Source organism: Trypanosoma brucei, chromosome 2 (genome assembly GCF_000002445.2).
Source record: "Trypanosoma brucei brucei TREU927 chromosome 2, complete sequence".
Taxonomy (NCBI): domain Eukaryota; phylum Euglenozoa; class Kinetoplastea; order Trypanosomatida; family Trypanosomatidae; genus Trypanosoma; species Trypanosoma brucei.
In genome coordinates this window covers 1,047,911-1,070,805 of record NC_005063.2, presented here as the reverse complement: position 1 = coordinate 1,070,805, position 22,895 = coordinate 1,047,911, and the positions used below count along the sequence as shown (strand labels likewise).

The 22,895-nt window shown below is 49.1% G+C and overlaps 6 protein-coding genes across 6 annotated transcripts, besides 5 other annotated features; all 6 read right to left on the bottom strand.

The window, feature by feature from the left end:
* Nucleotides 1–22,895: part of a sequence feature (sequence corresponds to BAC RPCI93-1F7) that runs on past both edges of the window.
* Nucleotides 66–126: a sequence feature (A-rich).
* Nucleotides 271–296: a microsatellite.
* Nucleotides 322–345: a microsatellite.
* Nucleotides 408–430: a microsatellite.
* Tb927.2.5870 (hypothetical protein, conserved) lies at nucleotides 1,464–7,442 on the bottom strand (the record flags this gene model as incomplete). Its single annotated transcript, XM_946638.1, has 1 exon — nucleotides 1,464–7,442. The coding sequence occupies one exon, from the start codon at nucleotides 7,440–7,442 to the stop codon at nucleotides 1,464–1,466; it is 5,979 nt and encodes a 1,992-aa protein (XP_951731.1).
* Tb927.2.5860 (hypothetical protein, conserved) lies at nucleotides 7,482–11,210 on the bottom strand (the record flags this gene model as incomplete). The annotated part of the gene is made up of 1 exon (XM_946637.1): nucleotides 7,482–11,210. The coding sequence occupies one exon, from the start codon at nucleotides 11,208–11,210 to the stop codon at nucleotides 7,482–7,484; it is 3,729 nt and encodes a 1,242-aa protein (XP_951730.1).
* Nucleotides 11,723–12,058, bottom strand: Tb927.2.5850 (small nuclear ribonucleoprotein SmD2; the record flags this gene model as incomplete). The annotated part of the gene is made up of 1 exon (XM_946636.1): nucleotides 11,723–12,058. One exon carries the CDS (start codon nucleotides 12,056–12,058, stop codon nucleotides 11,723–11,725), a length of 336 nt encoding a protein of 111 aa, XP_951729.1.
* Nucleotides 12,349–13,272, bottom strand: Tb927.2.5830 (hypothetical protein, conserved; the record flags this gene model as incomplete). Its single annotated transcript, XM_946635.1, has 1 exon — nucleotides 12,349–13,272. One exon carries the CDS (start codon nucleotides 13,270–13,272, stop codon nucleotides 12,349–12,351), a length of 924 nt encoding a protein of 307 aa, XP_951728.1.
* On the bottom strand, nucleotides 13,716–16,961 carry Tb927.2.5820 (hypothetical protein, conserved; the record flags this gene model as incomplete). The annotated part of the gene is made up of 1 exon (XM_946634.1): nucleotides 13,716–16,961. One exon carries the CDS (start codon nucleotides 16,959–16,961, stop codon nucleotides 13,716–13,718), a length of 3,246 nt encoding a protein of 1,081 aa, XP_951727.1.
* Tb927.2.5810 (hypothetical protein, conserved) lies at nucleotides 17,956–22,587 on the bottom strand (the record flags this gene model as incomplete). The annotated part of the gene is made up of 1 exon (XM_946633.1): nucleotides 17,956–22,587. One exon carries the CDS (start codon nucleotides 22,585–22,587, stop codon nucleotides 17,956–17,958), a length of 4,632 nt encoding a protein of 1,543 aa, XP_951726.1.

Sequence of the window (22,895 nt, the reverse complement as noted above, 5' to 3'; positions counted from 1 at the left end):
ATCTCACTTCAATTTAACACAACCTCCTCCTCCTCCTCTACGTATGGGATGGTACATAAATTCCCTTTTTTTTTATATTTGTTTGCTTTCTTCTCTCTCTTGTACATTTTTTTTTCTCTTTTTGTTGCTGTTGTTCATCCTCACCTCGATATGTTCATTCATAACACTCACTCACATGAAATCATTCCGCTCAATCTTTTTATACTTTTATCTACCCCATTTTTTGTTAACCCAATCAGTTGAAACAAACGAAATAAAAAGCAAATAAACAGAGAGAGAGAAAGAGAGAGAGAGAGTCAGAGGGAACAAAAACAAAGGGGTAAAAAAAAGAAAAGAAAAGAAAAGCAACAAGCAACCAGCTTGGTTTGGGAAAAGTTAAATCTCTTGAAATAAAAATATATGGTACCTTTCTTTTCTTTTTTTTTCTTTTGATCTCATCAAAATAAAAAAAAAATTGCGGTGAGTCCTTCGCAACCACAAACAGACACACACGGACACAACTTGCCGCTGCCACCCGTATTATCTAATAGTTTTATCTCATTTGGTGATTCTGTGTTGTGTTGTGTTGTTTTTTAAACAAATTAAAGAATTATTTTTTTTTCACTAAAAAAAAAAAGAAAAAGAAGAGAGCTGTCAAGCGAAAATGAAACGGCATTTAACCACCGAAACACAAAAAAGTCGCCTAAAACAGTAAAATCGTGGTGGGAAGAATTTGAAAAAAAACAAAAGGAAATATGGGAAATATGATCATAATTATGGGAACACCGTAACAAAAAGACAAAAGAAAAAAAGTAAAAAAGTAAAACAAAGTTGAGGTGGGTATAATAATGCATCACCTCCGCGGGTACGCATGCATTAACTTGTGTACTTTCACAGAAAAAAATATGTGCATGCGGGGTCTTATGGCGTAAACATATGAGAACATACATATGTATCCAAATACACGCTGCAACTCAATAAAGAAACCGAGAGCAAAATCACAAGAACAAGAACAAGGGGAATGGAACCGCAAAACAGGGGCTAGGGAAAACGCAGAAACGTAATGGAATGAGGCAGAGTGAATAAACACCTGACAAGATAATTCAGAAAAAACATAAAACAAAAAACAAAACAAAAACCTCACAGCAAAGTGGAAACAAAGTAGGAAACTACAGCCAGCGCAAATTAAAGAAGCATCAATGTCTCACCCCGAGTACATGCATATACAAACAGAAATATACACCAAATAAACGTAAAACAACGAGGGGGAGACAAGAGAAATGAGGGTACATATGCTTGTTTGTATCAGAATATAGGAGAAAAACAAGGAAAAAGACACACAACCAGATGAATATTTGCACTTCTATATGTCACCTAACCTGGTCGGCAAAAACAACCGACACAACAGAAATCAGTTTAGTAAAACAGACAAAAAGAGAAGAACAAAAAGAGACAACTTTAACACAACAATAACAACACAATCATCACGAGGAATTTTCATACTTCCTCCCGTCACGCAGCTCTCTAAGCGCTTGTACAGGCTTAGAGATGGCTCGACTTGCAACATCAATATCGTGCAAGAGGCGTTTGAATATATCGAACGCTTCACCCTCAGCCTCAATGTCCAGATAAGAGGTGTTAGGGGAAGCCGACGACATGCTCACATCGCGTATATCCCAAACGTAACTGTCACCTACTCTCCGTTTTGAAGCGGCATCGCACCCAAGCGGAGTGTTTGCGCTCTGAGATATAATGGGGGGTAACGAAGTGACGCCATCATCTTCCCACTTTGCAAGGCCTTTGTCACCCGTAGCCAGCGGAAGCAGTGGCGAACCACTGGCACTTTTGCGAATCCGCAACAGAGGCAGATTTGGATCTGAATTCCTTGTTGCTATGCTACGTGGTTCCTCCGTACCACTGCCGGCAATACTCTTCCCTTGATTACTCTTTGACCACCTCCTTAAAGTGGTCAGTTCCTCTCCCTTATGGTCCCCATTGCTTGTGTCAAAAGGACCAAGTTGCGAGAAATTTTTATCCGACGAGCTACTAGCTTTCACCATTGGTGGCATTCCGCGGGCATCTGATAGGGACGGCAACTCCTCCGCAACGGTGTCCGGTTCCTGAACTCCTATAAGATATTTGGTACTATCCTGCGCCCATCGCTTCAGCGTCTCCGCGCTGTCCTCACATTTTGCCTTCTGCGACCCGAGGCCCCAACGACAGAGGCTACCCATTCTTGAGAGAAACCGAGACGGATTTTCATGCTGAGGTGTTGTAGAGAGATCCAGAAAACGCTCCTTTGGATCTGCACTACCCCCAAATTGTGACTCCCAGGCCACAGACACTTTTTCACCCTCAATTAAAGAAACCGGAGCTTCAAGAGGTGGGTCAGCAACTTTCGGCACGACATCTGGCAAAGCACTGTTGGTGCTCGCCCTGCGTTGTTCACCTCTAATCATCGAAGGCACTTTATCACCAACAGAAGAAGCCACAGAAGTGACGCTTATGTCCGGCGATCCATCAAAATTAACCGCGCCAACGCCCCTTACAAGACACAGTGCGCTGCCAACTGCACCCTGCATCACACCACGGGGAGGAACGCACCAATCGTTACGCTCATCCAAAAGACCCGAGTCGTAGTACCTGCCTTCAGCAACAGAATTGAAAGAGCATCGCACCGGTTGGCGATTTTCAGACTGGCGACTCGCCAGCGCTTGAACTGCAACTAACGGAAAACTTTCACCTCCCCTGGAAGACGAACAATTCTTTAATACTTCTAACAAGCCACCGGAAACGCTTTTATCAACATCGGACGACATTCTCACACCACCGCCAGGAACTTCATCAACAGGTACCGGTAAATTCGAACCAGCACCACTCGGTATGTCTCGAAATTCCTCTAAGACAACAACACCACCCGCTTCAGCACCACCGACGATTTGACAACAACCACCGTCACCGAAAGAAGCGGAATAATCACCACTTTTGCCCGACGAACAAACAAACTTCCTACCGTCCAACGATGCAGAAGAATTACCACTGGATAAATTCTTAACACCACCATTAACCTCACGGCTATTTGAACTAACAACAAGTGACTCCGCTTCACCCCTTTTACACATACCAGCCTCACGGACATCAGCAGGCATCATAGATATGCGACTCATAGACTGATCAAGACATTTGCCATATTTCAGACTGGCTGCTAAAGATGGTTCAACCTCACTCTTAGACATACCAGCCTCACGGACATCAGCAGGCATCATGGATATGCGACTCATAGACTGATCAAGACATTTGCCACATTTCAGACTGGCTGCTAAAGATGGTTCAACCTCACTCTTAGACATACCAGCCTCACGGACATCAGCAGGCATCATAGATATGCGACTCATAGACTGATCAAGACATTTGCCATATTTCAGACTGGCTGCTAAAGATGGTTCAACCTCACTCTTAGACATACCAGCCTCACGGACATCAGCAGGCATCATAGATATGCGACTCATAGACTGATCAAGACATTTGCCACATTTCAGACTGGCTGCTAAAGATGGTTCAACCTCACTCCTAGACATACCAGCCTCACGGATATCAGCAGGCATCATAGATATGCGACTCATAGACTGATCAAGACATTTGCCATATTTCAGACTGGCTGCTAAAGATGGTTCAACCTCACTCTTAGACATACCAGCCTCACGGACATCAGCAGGCATCATAGATATGCGACTCATAGACTGATCAAGACATTTGCCACATTTCAGACTGGCTGCTAAAGATGGTTCAACCTCACTCCTAGACATACCAGCCTCACGGATATCAGCAGGCATCATAGATATGCGACTCATAGACTGATCAAGACATTTGCCATATTTCAGACTGGCTGCTAAAGATGGTTCAACCTCACTCTTAGACATACCAGCCTCACGGACATCAGCAGGCATCATAGATATGCGACTCATAGACTGATCAAGACATTTGCCATATTTCAGACTGGCTGCTAAAGATGGTTCAACCTCACTCCTAGACATACCAGCCTCACGGATATCAGCAGGCATCATAGATATGCGACTCATAGACTGATCAAGACATTTGCCATATTTCAGACTGGCTGCTAAAGATGGTTCAACCTCACTCTTAGACATACCAGCCTCACGGATATCAGCAGGCATCATAGATATGCGACTCATAGACTGATCAAGACATTTGGCACATCTCAGACTGGCTGCTAAAGATGGTTCAACCTCACTCTTAGACATACCAGCCTCACGGACATCAGCAGGCATCATAGATATGCGACTCATAGACTGATCAAGACATTTGCCATATTTCAGACTGGCTGCTAAAGATGGTTCAACCTCACTCTTAGACATACCAGCCTCACGGATATCAGCAGGCATCATAGATATGCGACTCATAGACTGATCAAGACATTTGGCACATCTCAGACTGGCTGCTAAAGATGGTTCAACCTCACTCTTAGACATACCAGCCTCACGGACATCAGCAGGCATCATAGATATGCGACTCATAGACTGATCAAGACATTTGCCACATCTCAGACTGGCTGCTAAAGATGGTTCAACCTCACTCTTAGACATACCAGCCTCACGGACATCAGCAGGCATCATAGATATGCGACTCATAGACTGATCAAGACATTTGCCACATCTCAGACTGGCTGCTAAAGATGGTTCAACCTCACTCTTAGACATACCAGCCTCACGGATATCAGCAGGCATCATAGATATGCGACTCATAGACTGATCAAGACATTTGCCACATCTCAGACTGGCTGCTAAAGATGGTTCAACCTCACTCTTAGACATACCAGCCTCACGGACATCAGCAGGCATCATAGATATGCGACTCATAGACTGATCAAGACATTTGCCATATTTCAGACTGGCTGCTAAAGATGGTTCAACCTCACTCTTAGACATACCAGCCTCACGGATATCAGCAGGCATCATAGATATGCGACTCATAGACTGATCAAGACATTTGCCACATCTCAGACTGGCTGCTAAAGATGGTTCAACCTCACTCTTAGACATACCAGCCTCACGGACATCAGCAGGCATCATAGATATGCGACTCATAGACTGATCAAGACATTTGGCACATCTGGGACTGGCTGCTAAAGATGGTTCAACCTCACTCTTAGACATACCAGCCTCACGGACATCAGCAAGTATAGTAGAAGCACAGCTCATACAGCGCTCAAGCAATTGTGGGCAATAAACGGGAATAGTTGCGGGTAATGTTCCAATCTGGCTCTGAGACATACCAGCCTCACGGACATCAGCAAGTATAGTAGAAGCACAGCTCATACAGCGCTCAAGCAATTGTGGGCAATAAACGGGAATAGTTGCGGGTAATGTTCCAATCTGGCTCTGAGACATACCAGCCTCACGGACATCAGCAAGTATAGTAGAAGCACAGCTCATACAGCGCTCAAGCAATTGTGGGCAATAAACGGGAATACTTGCGGGTAATGTTCCAATCTGGCTCTGAGACATACCAGCCTCACGGACATCAGCAAGTATAGTAGAAGCACAGCTCATACAGCGCTCAAGCAATTGTGGGCAATAAACGGGAATAGTTGCGGGTAATGTTCCAATTTGGCTCTGAGACATACCAGCCTCACGGACATCAGCAGGCATCATAGATATGCGACTCATAGACTGATCAAGACATTTGGCACATCTCAGACTGGCTGCTAAAGATGGCTCAACCTCACTCTTAGACATACCAGCCTCACGGACATCAGCAGGCATCATAGATATGTGACTCATAGACTGATCAAGACATTTGGCACATCTCAGACTGGCTGCTAAAGATGGTTCAACCTCACTCTTAGACATACCAGCCTCACGGACATCAGCAGGAACCATGGATATGCGACTCATAGACCGTTCGGTGAAACGACTATAATGAATTTCTTGCGATTCGGTGTCCATTCCCGTCGCATCTTCTTTAGTTGCATCTCTTCTTTCTTCCCTTTTTGACAGACAATATTCTTCAGGTTTATGGTTTGTACTAGTTGCAGAAGACATCATTTGCATGCTGCCTCGGCGTCCGTCCATATCTTCCGGCGGTGGACTTATGGGCCTGTCACAAATGTTCGTGGTGTACATCGTCGAGCAACTTGTTATCATCTGCTCTCGTTTTGCTGTTTGATATAGTCTTCTCATCGCGGGAAATTTGTCTCGCGATAACCTCTCGTATAGCTCTTCAGTTTTCATGGTCTCAGGATACAGTAATGTACAGTGCGCTAATATTCCAGTTCTTGTGGGTGTAAACTCAATGGGTGTCGAAAAAGGAAAACCTAACACATCGCCAATATCAGAAGCAAAGGCATCCCGCAGTTCTGACGATTTTCTAAGATATATGTACTCCCACACTTCCCCATCAAGCAGCATGGTGTGAGGCATTGCTTTCATTTCCCCGTCGGTTGAAGCTCCAACACAAATATTTTCGGCTCCACTGTACTTTACCACCACATTTACTGCTGATGGGGAGACTGGATCCGATACACTCGTGGAAATTGAGTGTGCAGTCGACATATTATCTTCAGGATCCTCAGAAACTTTACGAGGAACTTTCCAGAAAGTTGCCCCATCATCACACAAAGATCGCAACGGCGAAGGACCATCACAATGTTTGTGCCACGACACGGGGTACCGTTTCCTTTGGAAACCAGAGCGGTCGTTGCCAACTTCATTTACACCACCAACTAACAAAACAGAAACAAAATCAGACCCAACACTCATAGACTGATCAAGACATTTGGCACATCTGGAACTGGCTGCTAAAGATGGTTCAACCTCACTCTTAGACATACCAGCCTCACGGACATCATCAGGCAATGTCGATGAGCGACTCATAGACTGATCAAGACATTTGGCACATCTCAGACTGGCTGCTAAAGATGGTTCAACCTCACTCTTAGACATACCAGCCTCACGGACATCAGCAGGCAATGTCGATGAGCGACTCATAGACTGATCAAGACATTTGGCACATCTGGGACTGGCTGCACGCGATGTCACAACATGGCTCTTAGACATACCAGCCTCACGGACATCAGCAGGAACCATGGATATGTGACTCATAGACTGATCAAGACATTTGGCACATCTGGGACTGGCTGCACGCGATGTCACAACATGGCTCTTAGACATACCAGCCTCACGGATATCAGCAGGCAATGTGGATATGCGACTCATAGACTGATCAAGACATTTGGCACATCTGGGACTGGCTGCACGCGATGTCACAACATGGCTCTTAGACATACCAGCCTCACGGACATCAGCAGGCATCATAGATATGCGACTCATAGACTGATCAAGACATTTGGCACATCTGGGACTGGCTGCACGCGATGTCACAACATGGCTCTTAGACATACCAGCCTCACGGATATCAGCAGGCAATGTGGATATGCGACTCATAGACTGATCAAGACATTTGGCACATCTCAGACTGGCTGCTCACGATGGCTCAACCTCACTCTTAGACATACCAGCCTCACGGACATCAGCAGGAACCATGGATATGTGACTCATAGACTGATCAAGACATTTGGCACATCTGGGACTGGCTGCACGCGATGTCACAACATGGCTCTTAGACATACCAGCCTCACGGATATCAGCAGGCAATGTGGATATGCGACTCATAGACTGATCAAGACATTTGGCACATCTGGGACTGGCTGCACGCGATGTCACAACATGGCTCTTAGACATACCAGCCTCACGGACATCAGCAGGCATCATAGATATGCGACTCATAGACTGATCAAGACATTTGGCACATCTGGGACTGGCTGCACGCGATGTCACAACATGGCTCTTAGACATACCAGCCTCACGGATATCAGCAGGCAATGTGGATATGCGACTCATAGACTGATCAAGACATTTGGCACATCTCAGACTGGCTGCTAAAGATGGTTCAACCTCACTCTTAGACATACCAGCCTCACGGACATCAGCAGGAACCATGGATATGTGACTCATAGACTGATCAAGACATTTGGCACATCTGGGACTGGCTGCACGCGATGTCACAACATGGCTCTTAGACATACCAGCCTCACGGATATCAGCAGGCAATGTGGATATGCGACTCATAGACTGATCAAGACATTTGGCACATCTGGGACTGGCTGCACGCGATGTCACAACATGGCTCTTAGACATACCAGCCTCACGGACATCAGCAGGCATCATAGATATGCGACTCATAGACTGATCAAGACATTTGGCACATCTGGGACTGGCTGCACGCGATGTCACTACATGGCTCTTAGACATACCAGCCTCACGGACATCAGCAGGCAATGTGGATGAGCGACTCATAGACTGATCAAGACATTTGGCACATCTGGGACTGGCTGCACGCGATGTCACAACATGGCTCTTAGACATACCAGCCTCACGGACATCAGCAGGCATCATAGATATGCGACTCATAGACTGATCAAGACATTTGGCACATCTGGGACTGGCTGCACGCGATGTCACAACATGGCTCTTAGACATACCAGCCTCACGGACATCAGCAGGAACCATGGATATGTGACTCATAGACTGATCAAGACATTTGGCACATCTGGGACTGGCTGCACGCGATGTCACAACATGGCTCTTAGACATACCAGCCTCACGGACATCAGCAGGAACCATGGATATGTGACTCATAGACTGATCAAGACATTTGGCACATCTGGGACTGGCTGCACGCGATGTCACAACATGGCTCTTAGACATACCAGCCTCACGGACATCAGCAGGCATCATAGATATGCGACTCATAGACTGATCAAGACATTTGGCACATCTGGGACTGGCTGCACGCGATGTCACAACATGGCTCTTAGACATACCAGCCTCACGGACATCAGCAGGCATCATAGATATGCGACTCATAGACTGATCAAGACATTTGGCACATCTGGGACTGGCTGCACGCGATGTCACAACATGGCTCTTAGACATACCAGCCTCACGGACACCAGCAGGCATCATAGATATGCGACTCATAGACTGATCAAGACATTTGGCACATCTGGGACTGGCTGCACGCGATGTCACAACATGGCTCTTAGACATACCAGCCTCACGGACATCAGCAGGCATCATAGATATGCGACTCATAGACTGATCAAGACATTTGGCACATCTGGGACTGGCTGCACGCGATGTCACAACATGGCTCTTAGACATACCAGCCTCACGGACATCAGCAGGCATCATAGATATGCGACTCATAGACTGACCAAGACACTTGCCACATTTCAGACTGGCTGCTAAAGATGGCTCAACCTCACTCTTAGACATACCAGCCTCACGGACATCAGCAGGCATCATAGATATGCGACTCATAGACTGATCAAGACATTTGCCACATTTCAGACTGGCTGCTAAAGATGGCTCAACCTCACTCTTAGACATACCAGCCTCACGGATATCAGCAGGCAATGTCGATTGGCGACTCATAGACTGATCAAGACATTTGGCACATCTGGGACTGGCTGCACGCGATGTCACAACATGGCTCTTAGACATACCAGCCTCACGGATATCAGCAGGCAATGTGGATGGGCGACTCATAGACTGATCAAGACATTTGGCACATCTGGGACTGGCTGCACGCGATGTCACAACATGGCTCTTAGACATACCAGCCTCACGGATATCAGCAGGCAATGTGGATATGCGACTCATAGACTGATCAAGACATTTGCCACATTTCAGACTGGCTGCTAAAGATGGTTCAACCTCACTCTTAGACATACCAGCCTCACGGATATCAGCAGGAACCATGGATATGTGACTCATAGACTGATCAAGACATTTGGCACATCTGGGACTGGCTGCACGCGATGTCACAACATGGCTCTTAGACATACCAGCCTCACGGATATCAGCAGGAACCATGGATATACGACTCATAGACTGATCAAGACATTTGGCACATCTGGGACTGGCTGCACGCGATGGCTCAACATGGCTCTTAGACATACCAGCCTCACGGACATCAGCAGGAACCATGGATATGTGACTCATAGACTGATCAAGACATTTGGCACATCTGGGACTGGCTGCACGCGATGTCACAACATGGCTCTTAGACATACCAGCCTCACGGATATCAGCAGGAACCATGGATATGCGACTCATAGACCGTTCGGTGAAACGACTATAATGAATTTCTTGCGATTCGGTGTCCATTCCCGTCGCATCTTCTTTTGTTGCATCTCTACTTTCTTCCCTTTTTGACAGACAATATTCTTCAGGTTTATGGTTTGTACTAGTTGCAGAAGACATCATTTGCATGCTGCCTCGGCGTCCGTCCATATCTTCCGGCGATGGACTTATGGGCCTGTCAGAAATGTTCGTGGTGTACATCGTCGAGCAACTTGTTATCATGTGCTCTCGTTTTGCTGTTTGATATAGTCTTCTCATCGCGGGAAATTTGTCTCGCGATAACCTCTCGTATAGCTCTTCAGTTTTCATGGTCTCAGGATACAGTAATGTGCAGTGCGCTAATATTCCAGTTCTTGTGGGTGTAAACTCAATGGGTGTCGAAAAAGGAAAACCTAACACATCGCCAATATCAGAAGCAAAGGCATCCCGCAGTTCTGACGATTTTCTAAGATATATGTACTCCCACACTTCCCCATCAAGCAGCATACTGTGAGGCATTGCTTTCATTTCCCCGTCGGTTGAAGCTCCAACACAAATATTTTCGGCGGTCGCAGACTTGACTACCACATTTGCTGCTGATGGGGAGACTGGATCCGATACACTCGTGGAAATTGAGTGTGTAGTCGACATATTATCTTCAGGATCCTCAGAAACTTTACGAGGAACTTTCCAGAAAGTTGCTCCATCATCTACCGAAGCTCCTGTGTTAGGATGGGGATCGAGATGTTGGTGCCATGACACACGATGTCTGTTTCCTCCTCCTCTTCCTTCTCTATTGCTCGTTGACCAGCTAGCTTGATGTGTTTTGGGAGTTTGTGGTACCGAAACTAATGATGCACGTTTGAATGCCCAAATACCCCGAGATTCGCGTCCGCCCTCACCTCTATTGCCTGAGCTTGACGAATAGTCTGAAGGCTCCGCTGCCTCTATTGAGGAGGGTTTTCGTATGTCGGTTACATCTCCACACGGATCTTGTCCTCTTCTTGATTGTTCCGTGGCAACCATTGTATAAATTCTTATTTATGTAGAGCAAAAAAATCAATATATGTATATATATATACCCGTTCCCTAGTTAACCTCTTGTTTGTTTGGTCCCTTTTGTCTGCCAAGAACAAAAAGGTATTCCTCCCTACGGTAAGAAACAAATGTGTAGTGGCAGAACGGTAAGAAGAAAAGGCAACTGTATAAGTGGGATTTAGCTTATGTCCACGAGTACGGAGTGAAGAAGGAGAAACTCGTCCCGCAAAGAAAAAGAAGAACTGTTGAACGATTCTCTCTTACACAGGTACGCACCGCTTTTACAATAAATTTTGACACCGCATCCTAAACGGCCCCCACGGCTTCTTAACACTGTGGGGGGAATGCGGTGCGAATAGCCGAGCACACCGAAAAAGAAAAAATGAACAACGAAGCAGCGACAACAAGAAACTCAAAAACAACCATGTTCAATACAATCGTTTTCCCGCAACTGCGCTGCTGCGTATTGTATTTTCGCCCCCACAAGTGCCGCAGTGCCACTATACAGTGCTCTGCGGCAACCTCACGATGAACACCACAGAGGCGCCACGCAAGAACATGTTCCGAATGGAGCGCTCTTTCTGCTCATTGTTGACCATTGTTAACTCCACGGCATCCCGCAACACGAGGTTAAAGTGTTTGTCGAAGGCAACGACGGTTGCGACGAGGGACTTGTTGTAGCGGGACTGGATGAACACGCGTGTTCCATTCTTCACAGCACTGTCGAGGAGACAGAAAGGGCCCTCGGCGACGCTGGTACGAAGAAATTCTTTGGTTTTGATCACCCTCGCACCAGACTCTGTTCGCTGCAATTTAGTGGGTTCCTCACCAGACATATATTGAGTGTACCTACCGTGCCTTTTTTGAACAATTGAACCAAAACCCAAGGGTGACTAAAGGAAAAAAATGGGGTTCTAACGAATGGCTGAGGGTGTTATTTGAAGATAAGCAGGCGGGAACAACGGGGGAAGAGGCACGCTCAAGACGAAGACAAAACAATATGACGACGGTGCCGCCTCACGTACATCCGTAAGGGCGAGGTACGCACGCAAACGGACGGGCGGCTCTGCGAGGATGAGCGTTAAAGGAGGGAACAAATGAAGGGTGAAACAACCCCATGAATCCATCACTTCCCAATCACTGAGTCCCAAACGAAGCCATCAAAGCTTCGCACGGGAACGTACCCCACGCTGTTGGCATCATCCGGGTGTTTGCCGTACAAGACACCACCACATGTTTTCTCATCTGTCAACACTGGAGCCCCTGACATGCCGTGAAAACAACTTCCCTCCTCTGCACGGCACATACCCTTTGAGTGGAATATCTTAACACGAGCCACTGCGGCTTCTTGCTGTCCCTCCACGCACCGTAAAGAAGAAAGAAGCTGCCCACGCTCGGTCTCCGATAACCGATCTAACAGATCAGGGTCAAAGGTGTCCAATTTGCCCAGCAGGCCTGTACCACGGTATCCTGCAATGGAACACACGCTGCCCTTCTGGGGGTCCTCAGGTGCCAACGTTAATCCACCACCAACCGCATTCGCCCGCCTCTCCAGCTCGGCGTGTGCGTCAAACCTTTCACTTACGGCCGACCTCGAAGCAGTGCCCGCGGCATCCGACGCTACCGATGTTGGAACCTTCGCAACTAGTACCGCAACATCAGCAGTAGGGTGCATGGCCACCAACTTCAAGTCAACAGACAGAGAGGCCACAGCCTTCCCTTCACTGTCCGGGATATAAAGACGACCAATAACGAAGCGCGTTCGACGATACTCCTCAGGAACCTTCAGCCTCTGCGGGTCCGTGAACTGCCACGGCACAAAAGTGTGTTTGGCTGTGAGGAGGAAACGCCTCCTCTTGTGCGCAGAGCTGTCAACACCATCGGAAGCATCTGCACTACCAAAAGGACACGCTGCCGTCCCAGTCCTACGAGATACATTCACTAGGAAAGCGGTTCCCATCATAAGCCACAAAGGCTGTGACATCTTTCCCGGCACGTGTAAGAAACTCATTATGGGGAAACAACTCTGACTCACAGAAGCGGTCGTCATTTACTCAATACACTTCCCCCTTCCCTCCCCCTCCCTCTCCGACACTAGGTGGCTGGGCCAGCGGTCCGCTCCTACTGAAATTTTGTATGAGTGTGTCAAGCGACAAAGGTCCATAAGTCGTTAATGACGTGGAAGGAACGACGTGGGAAACAAAAAAGGAAACACAAAAAATGGGAGCGACAGTCTAAACAGCAGTCGGTTGAGCGATGTGGGTTGCGAGGAGGTGGGTAAAAAAGAGGGAAATTTATCGGGGTAAATGTTCGAAGTTGATGTATATAATACGAGAACCGTGTCAGAAGCCGCATTAATAAACCTCAACCCAGATGTTCACCGCTCAGAAATAGTTAGGAAAAATCACCACCACTGAGTGCCCCACCCTACCTCCCTTCCCCTCGGTTTTAGGGCAGCATAATAACACGGCAACACCAATCGCCCTCCCTATATTAAGCCACTGTCGCGTGCACCGTACCATCCAACTTTTCATTGATCCATCGATCAAAAACTTCTCTCTCCTCAGCTTCACCAGAGCAATTAGAAACCACCTCCAGTGAGCTGTGGTAGATCTCCCTATGCGCGGCAAGCATGCCGTGTCTGAAGGGGGCGCACTCACAGAGGCGAGTAAAGAGCGAGCGGCACGAAGAGGAACGTGAAAGACGTTCATTCAAAATGTATTCCACAACGAACACAAGAAGGTCCCCCACATCGCAAGACGGGGTGTAATCGCTAGATTCAACTCCGCTGTCTTCGGCGGAAGCCCACGGGTTGTGAAGGCCGTACATAATTGACAGCAGATCACAAATTTCGTCAAGCAGCTCCTCTGCACCCTCGCTATCACGAATCGCCCCGAAAAAACGCGAAACCCGTTGAAAAACCTGATGTTCACACCACAACTGCTGGGCGGTGTGGTCAAATATTTGGTGACCAGAACGCAGCAAATCGACGGTGGAACTAAGGATACGCCTGTGCCGTGACAGGAGTGGTGGTGCCCCAGTTGGCGGTAAGGCAAATAGGAGCGGCGGATGGTCAGAAGGTGCCTTAAGAGCAGCCAAAATGAGTGCGGAAACCTCCTCGACTACCTCATTGTCTAGGTCAGATCCTTCACCAGCACGGCAGCGGGCAAGCAGTGCGCCCAAGGCCGCCGTGGCGCGTTCAAAATCCCCTAGTGCTTCTGCGCACCGCATATCGCCCTCCACGACAGCTGGATCCGCCCCCTCCAGCACCGAAAGCGAGGCCAATGCCCGTTGCTGCAACTCCTGAGAGGCGCGTAGCCCCACCTTTACAAACAGATCAAACACGCTGATCAGGGTTGTCTCATTATCATACGCGAAGAGGGCGACGTTGACAAGCAGGTCTACAGACGCTTCAGCGCCGCGCATAGACAGAAGAATGGCCAAAGCCTCTACAAGATCACATGCACCCTCCAGCGGTTGTGATTGCTGTAGTGCTGGCAGGAACCTTGCGACACGCACGAGAAGAGGGAGTAGTCGGGCGACCACACTTGAACAATCACCATACGGCGTACCGACCACTTTGTTGTCAGTGCCGATATTTTCGGCACTGTGCCTTATACGCTCGCTTTCGCAGCCACGAGTCATATACGAGCAGCACGATGCCATGGTATTAAGCAAAACATCAACAAACTCGGTATCTTCCAACAGATACGTGCGCCCCTCCTCCGAGATGGTAACAGTTTTCACTACAACATTCCAAAGTGGTCGGGCGAACCGTGGCACCTCATCCTGCCAATGCTGCGCCCTCTTTGTCGCCATGATCAATGTTTCAATCCATTCGAAGGTAACACAAGAAGGTTCCTGCGAAACTACTGCCGACATGATGTCAAAGGAACCACAAATATACGCAGCATCTGTATCATTCAGTACCCAAGGCTCCTTCGCCTCCTCGCCATCAGAGTTCACAGCAGCGTCCCCCTCCATCCCCAAAACGCTATTAATGTAATCGTAGTCCAGAACAACGGTTGCCGCCATGGGGTGAGACGCTGCCAGCACCGAAAGGGTACGAAGTGCTGCGGCAAGCACGCTGACGTTGTTCCGCGATTCTGTGGCAATCATGCTAACGCAACCGACAGCAGACTCAGGAAGCACCCATGCAGTGTCGCTACCGAGAAGGGAAAAGGTATCAAGTGCTATGTGCAGCATTGCGCAAACGCCGTCTTCAGCACCGCACCGCAGTGACTCGGAAATATTTGACTCCCCGCTAACACCCTCTAGCGCTTTATAAAGGTTTGGAAAGCACCTAGAAGCCAGTACGAGGTTGCGCGTCCCGCTAGAAAAGCGCATCAGTGAACGAACCAAGCGAGTCGCCGTGGAAACCACACCACTGCTGTAGTCCAGTAACAGATCCTCCAGCAGAACCATACCACCTAGCGACAGAAAATCCTCCACTAAACATCTTCGGTAAGAGCAGATGTCAGATTCCCTCAGCGCTCCCTCTTGCTCAGTTGCGCCAAGGTTCATTGGAGAGCTTAACATCTCCTCCAAACCCTCAATAGCGGAGGAAAACAGGGCACAAGCGAAAGCACTGATTTTCTCCTCCACGTCGCTGGCGGCTGCGAACACAGACGTCACGGCACCAGGAAGCAATACCAATGCCGCTGCTGCACCGCAAGGAACATGGGGGTCGAACAACAATTTCGCAATGCGCTCAAGATCCCTAAGACGGGCGCTGCTTTCAAATTGGTTCTTCTGCAACGAAATGAGGGCATTCATCAGGGAGTTGGCATACATAATATTGCGGTCACCCACCAGTCGGTCAACAAACCCGGGGTCACTCCCGTTGCGGGCGACATTAGCACAATCATCCTCGCTTCCTGGCGTGGCTGGGGCCAACACCGCAATGCATTCACGCAAACATTCAGTCTCATCCGTACTGGAGGTGATGCGCAGCGTGTAAAGAAGAAGAACCGCCTCTTCTCGCAGGCGCGCATCGTTTTTCAAAGTAACAGCGGTGCAGACACGCACCAGCAAGGAACGGAACGATGCGTCGCGCCCCACCCTACTCACCATGCAACAGCGGCGCAGTAACCCCAGCACACTTGCAAGCACCGAGGGTGGGGAAGAGGTAGTGCACAACCTTGCTTCCTTGTCGAGATGATTTGCCCTACTGCTATCGCCAAAGAACGCTCGTGCAAACCTCACCCAAAATTTTTCGTTACCAAGCAAACTTCCTGCAAGCCTCTCGCTATCCGCAGACAGCCTTACGGCACGACCGAGCAACGACAACGCCAACTCCCCCACCTCTGAGTTGGTTGAAAACACGAGCCTCGTCATCGGCTCGAGGCTCTTACTCACGCCGTCGGCGAGGGCATCAACCGGTGACCCTGACGTCGACAGCAATGCAGCGAGACGCAGCATGTCAATATCTTCCATGCAGCTCTCATCGCCGTCGTTTCTATCGGCATCACCAGCGTTGTCAGTAATCCCCCCTTTCCCTACTTGAGACAACACGGCGGAGAGACACGATGGACAACCCTGAGCAACGAACGGCAAGAACTCTCGGTGTTCATTGAGTAAATGCAGGACCACGCGGCAGCTCTCACGCAGGCGAACGAGATCCCCGTCGCTTCGGGCCTCCCTTTCCACACGCTCAACCTCACGGGTAAGATTTTTGTGTGCCTCAGGGTGTTGCCGCTGCAACAGCCCCAAAAGAAACAATGCTCGCTGCCGCCCCATTGCGCTTCAAATAACACAACGGTGGACCTGAATTCAACTGCAGAGCTATTTGCCTCTCCAAGCCGGTCGCCACACACCAACAAAATATCAACCCCACGCACTCGCTTTAGAGCACAGTTTTACCGTTTCTAATTTGGAGGTACTTCGCAGCTGTTTGCGCACGAAGTTGTTCAGTGCTAATGTCGTTACGCTCGTACGATTGCACACAAACGCACGCACCGCGCGGCAACGAACAGCGACCGTTCCACTCCACGTTCACAACGGCCTCCGAGAATGCAGGTCCGACACACCCTCACACTATTGTTCTTCACAACACTTTTTGGCGCTCAAATAGTCTCTTCGACATTTAAAATAAAAACGAGTTCACATTTAATGAGATAGAGTTGTTTTTGAAAAGAAGAGGGTTAGTTGAATCAAGAGTGCTCCACCCTTCCGTCGCTGAAACACTAAGAGGTACAAGGAATCGTGCACACTTTCCGAAATGAACACACGCGTGAGTGAGCTCGACACCCCTGAAAACAGAGGTAAAGGAAAGGTCAGTATTAACTCAACAGATTTTGTCCTACAGTTGAAAGTGTAGGTTACAAAAAGAAAAAAAAGCTAAGTTCCACTATTCCCTCCTCCCAAATCAATGCGTCCTTGTTCCTCACATCTGAACTGTCAGAAAAGTTTACAGCACATTACAGCACGGACTCCACTCCCGCCCCCCCTCCACGCGCGGTCCCTCATCGGTGCAAATGGCACCGCGTGCTCAAGCATAAGCCACTCGGGAAGTAGCGGTGGAGTGATGTGCTGAGCAATATGGCGGGAAACCATAACGAATACAAAGAAAAGAGGGGGAAGTAGTGGTGCTGAGGAAGGAGTGTACGGCACGGATCATCGACGAGTGGAGGAAGTAAGGGCTAGAAAAAGGATACTGGAAGAGTTACCCACACGCATACAAGCGCACGTGATAATATTCCTTACCATCCATCCTCTTTCCCCCACACCGACGCTAACACCGATGCACAAGCTCCTTTACGACCTGGCTCACGTGTTCTGCGTTACGGCACTTCAACAGCACCATACCAGCCCTAGAACCCTCAGCGCTGGCGTCCTTGGTCCGGAGAGGAACACGTATGTATATATATCTGTCGCTTATATGAAGGTAGAAACTTCGCTCCCTTGTGCCGACGCGCGTAACGACACGATAAAAAGACGGCCGTGATTGCTGCTCTGCCTCAACGAACACATACGCAATGAAATTAGATCCATTCGTGCCGGTTCTGCTGGCAGCGCTCTTCTGCTGTGCATCAAGTGCACCGAGAACGTCACGCGTGCTCCCTACAAACCGCCGGTGCGCCCGAATGTCCTGGGCAAGCGACACCATAGGGGCTATGAAATTGGTCAAAAACTCGTCCACATCGTTAAACTCAATCTCACGTTTTTCCACTTGGTCTGAAAGCCGGTAGTATATCGATCCATTTGAGCGCCGGTCTTCACTGATGAGCCAATTGCAAGTGGACCACTCACCTATCTTAACCACGGCAACTGCTTTGTTGCGGTGTCCAGAGGCTGGGCGGAGCAGTACCTCACCAATCTTTTTGTTTTGCAGGAACTCGACTGCTTTAGTGCTGTTGACATCACGGAATAGCGAATGACGGGATACTTTGGTGGCAAACACCCGTGCATCTATGTCAAGACGTTCCGTCCGAAGGGAACTGTTGCAACTCGTTGCATCACGCACGGATGCCGTGTACGATAGGTAATGTCTACCTATATCTGTACCATCGCCGTCGCTGACGGCGGGGTCACCAACGTCAGCACGAGACTCACGAGTTTTGCGACGCGCCGCACTTTTCTTTTGCATACGACGGGAATCTGGCTCCCCACCACGGGGACGACACCAGCGGAGGCGAAGCTCACATCGCTCCCAATGGCAGTTAATCACGATACCCTGTATCAGGGCACCTCGGCAGAGCCATTGCGGTCGATTCGGTGGAGGTCCAATGGCTCTCCCCTCCTCACCCAACGCACTCAAGGCCTCCTCGTATTCGAGGAACTCTCGCTTCATTGTTTCATCGTCGATGTCATCAGCTGATATGGTGGCATTTAGACCACGCGATGTCGTGAGCCGGATTGAAGGTACGCCAGAAGCGGCGGCTAACTTACCACGCACGCTCTGCACCACACCTGCAATGTACTCGCCCTCACAAACAATGAGAGACATTGTTTCTACACCACGGTGCAGAAAAGGTGCATCTTGGTTTGTACAGTACGTAATACCTGTTACATATGTCATCAGCTCCCGATTGGAAATACGACGGTACGGCCGCCGCATGAATGACTGACCGGAAGCGATCATCTCATCCTGCACAAATTCCACCTCCCTCCTCCCCAGCAAGCCGCTCCACGTCGAGCGTACCTCGAGCCGCATCGTTCTTGTTATTTCCTGTACACGTACGTCGCGATCCATGCAACCACGCCTCTCATCGGCAGGTCGCTGCATAAAATCGGCAACTAAAAGAGCAGCAACAGTTCTCCTTATTGTTATTACGTGCGGAGAAGTGGCACGCTTCAATGCAGCACATGCAATGCAAGCTGCAGTGCTGTACCATGCGACTGGCAACAACGTCTGGTCCAGCAACGTCCAGCGACCCGACTTTAACGATCCGTCTTCACCAGTCCCCACCTCCCTGTCACTGTCCATTGGTGGTCCGATTCTAAGTGAGGAAACGGCATTTTGTGCCACATGCATCCCAAAAGCATTGGTAATCATTTTTTCACACTCATCCTTATTGATAGGTCTGCGCAAAAACAGAAGTTGCTGCAGCTTGCGCGCGCGCACAGGTCCAAACCCTGAAATGAACTGCAACAGTGCCGTGCTGTTCGAGCGCGTCAGACAGTGGTCGACCCAAACTCCACATGCTGTAACCCATAGGCTCATCTCCCAACAGAGTCGCAAATAAAGCTGTTCCTCCTGCTCGCTGGTGATATTCGCTACTCTTCCCAGTGAGAGTCGGAGGGCTGTGCGTCTGCTGTCAAATAAAACACTGATGGCGCCCAGTGGATCTTGGACATAACGAGCGAGGGCGAGCGCCGTACGCGAAAGGCTATCCGCATCCGGCATCTCACTGTCAGCATACGTTGTGCCGCTGTACAACCTGGCAACTTCTACGGGAGCCCATACGATGGGCACGTGTGCGCGAAGATTGGCTTCCGCACGTTCACGGAGAAACCGCTGCATCGAACGCATCAAACCCAAGGAGGCCGTGCTGGAAGCACCAACAACAACGACGCCGGGATTGCATCGGTCAAACTGGTTCTCCAACTGAATGTTCTGCAGCAAATCAGCCGTCCGCCCACTTTCAGAGGTTAGAGCGCAACTCACCCATCGCATGGTTCCGACTAGTAACCCATTCTCATCGATAAAGCAAATGTGTGCCAAACCACCTTCACCGCCATACACCGCACACACGCGCGCAGGAGGCTTGCACCCATAACTGCTTGTTACGGGCAAACCGGCAGGCCGCCGTGGCAGGGCCTCTACCACATTCCATTCAGGTTCCCACACGAGTGCCTCGTCATCGTATGCAGCAATATTTAACCACGTACGTTCGTAGGGGCCCTGGGCACACAAGAGCCCAAATCGTTCAGCGCATTGCGTATGGGCACACCGACTGGCGAACTGGCTGAGCTCTGCTTTTACTTTCGGAGTCAACCCTTCGACGAGCCGGATTAAAACCAACTCCATCACGTCTCGCCGACTCGTCAGCCACTCGTCCCGTTGGGAGATTCCAACAGCGTTATTGAAAGACGGATCGTACAGTTGGCCGAATTTCGCCACACCGCGTACCAGTTCGTCGTTAAGAACATAAAACAAGTCAATCGTGCCCTGTCGCTCACGCTCCAGAAGGTCCAAGTAGTGACGTGAATGCTCAACGAAAAAACTTGCGAGTGGATATACGTCATCTGCTTTCTTCGAGTTTTTGTAAGAAACAATCAGGTCTCCCTCCGCACAGAACACATTGAATAGTCGGGTACGCAGAACAGGGAGCCGCGTAAACTGCTCCGTTATTGCTTGGTTGAATAACCAAAGCACGGTTTCGCCACAGCGCGGTGGATTTAAAGAAGCACCGACACGGCTCGTCCACTCCAGCAAAGAAACCGATTGCGGCGGTGGACAGACACGAATGGGTGCATTTGCACGCAAATTTTCTTGGTATTGTGTACCCGCTATGGTGTACTGCTCGAACGCACTCTCAAGACCTAAAGATTTTATCGTCCGCGTGGCTCGACCATTGCTTCCGGAGACATGTTGACTTACAAATGACTGCCAGAAGTCGGCTTCAATCGCGCTAAAAAACATCATTTGTCGCAATGCCGCTCCTTCCTGCCCCACGTCAGGCTCTGTGCTACTGCCCAATTTCAACAACATTTGCCACCTCTGCCACTCGAGCCTGTGGCACAACACATCAAGCTCAAGAATGCGTAGGAGGAGACGACCAAGCTCTATGAAACAGGGTTTGCGCTGCGCGAAATCCATCCTATCCAATGCGGCTGCAGCATCGCCATTGGAGCGCTGCGCATCCTTGTCCCATGCAGGGTCACCGAAACCAATGGCCCTCTCATCCCCCCTCGCACTAAACCCAACATAACTATCTGAAATCAGAGGCCTCTGACGCCTCCCGGTCCGCGTACTGTACGCATACGAAGCTACGGGCAGACTACGCTCCGCTGCCTCCACAAGAGGTGAAGTTTCTAATAGTGCACAGAGTAGTGGTTGTAACGCGGTTTGATGATAGAGCATCAAGTGTGCGGGCTCTAGGAACTCCTGCGTCATTTTTTTGAGAGCATATTCCACTGCCTTAACGACAGGGTGGTTTTCCACCTCTGAAAACGGCAGCATAGCCAGGGCACAGATGCTTGTATTGTGAGCCAACGGTTGCCCAGCACCACGCAATTGACAAATTATCCAAAATGCCTCACGACCAAGGCGAATTTTGTAGGACTGGGAGGGAGAAATCTTGCGTGATTGAAGTCGTGGTCGACGCTCACGCTCCGCAATGGCCTGTAGACGCTCTGGTAACGCTTCTCTTGTTTCAAGTTCGGTTTCTTCACGGAGACCTACACGGTGTAACTCGAGTTCCAGCCCGGCAGCAGCGGGTACATCCTCTTTAAGTACCATCTCCGCTTGATCCTCCCGTGGTAGAGCATCATTCCGGTGTATCCATGAAAGAAACTCCCTATCATCCATAAAATCAGACTCTTCTAAAAATTCCTCGTCGACATTCAGGTCATCGTCAACATCTCCTGCTGTGTGTTCCCCTGCGCTCCCATCTTCGTCAACAGAAGTATCATCCTGCAGCTCCATCAACTCCCGACGGAGCACTTCCTTCCGTTTTTCCTCACGCATACGGTCAGCTACCGTTTTGAGACGTCTTGTACCTTTCAACCCTTCATCATCCTCCTCCTTCTCCACCTCCTCCTGGACACGGGAGAATATAACATCCTCAAATGCACCATGTAATTGCTCCAGGTAAAGCGCGGGGTCGGTAACGTCCGCTACCCACATGATCTTTGATAAAAGCTCCTCCCTTGTTGGATATGTGGGCTGAACACCCACTTCGGAATTGATATCCTCCATTTCAATGCTAATTAGCTTACAGGCTACGTCACAATCACCTTGCAATCTGCTACTATATTCAACCAAGGTCCTTTTCTCCTTCCTTCCACCTTACTTTGCCTTTAAAAAAAAAAAAGTCTTTTAACCTACGGTAGGTCTCTACAGTGAGTATACGCCCTCGCCGCCCCTTTCCCTCCTCGCTCAATCACTGCAGCACCGTACTTATCCTCCTTCCTTTCTTCTCTCACTTCGACCCACTTCTCTTTACTACTGCTTATTTAAACCCCTTCCCTCCACTACTGCTGTTACAGTTCAGTGCATAAAAACAA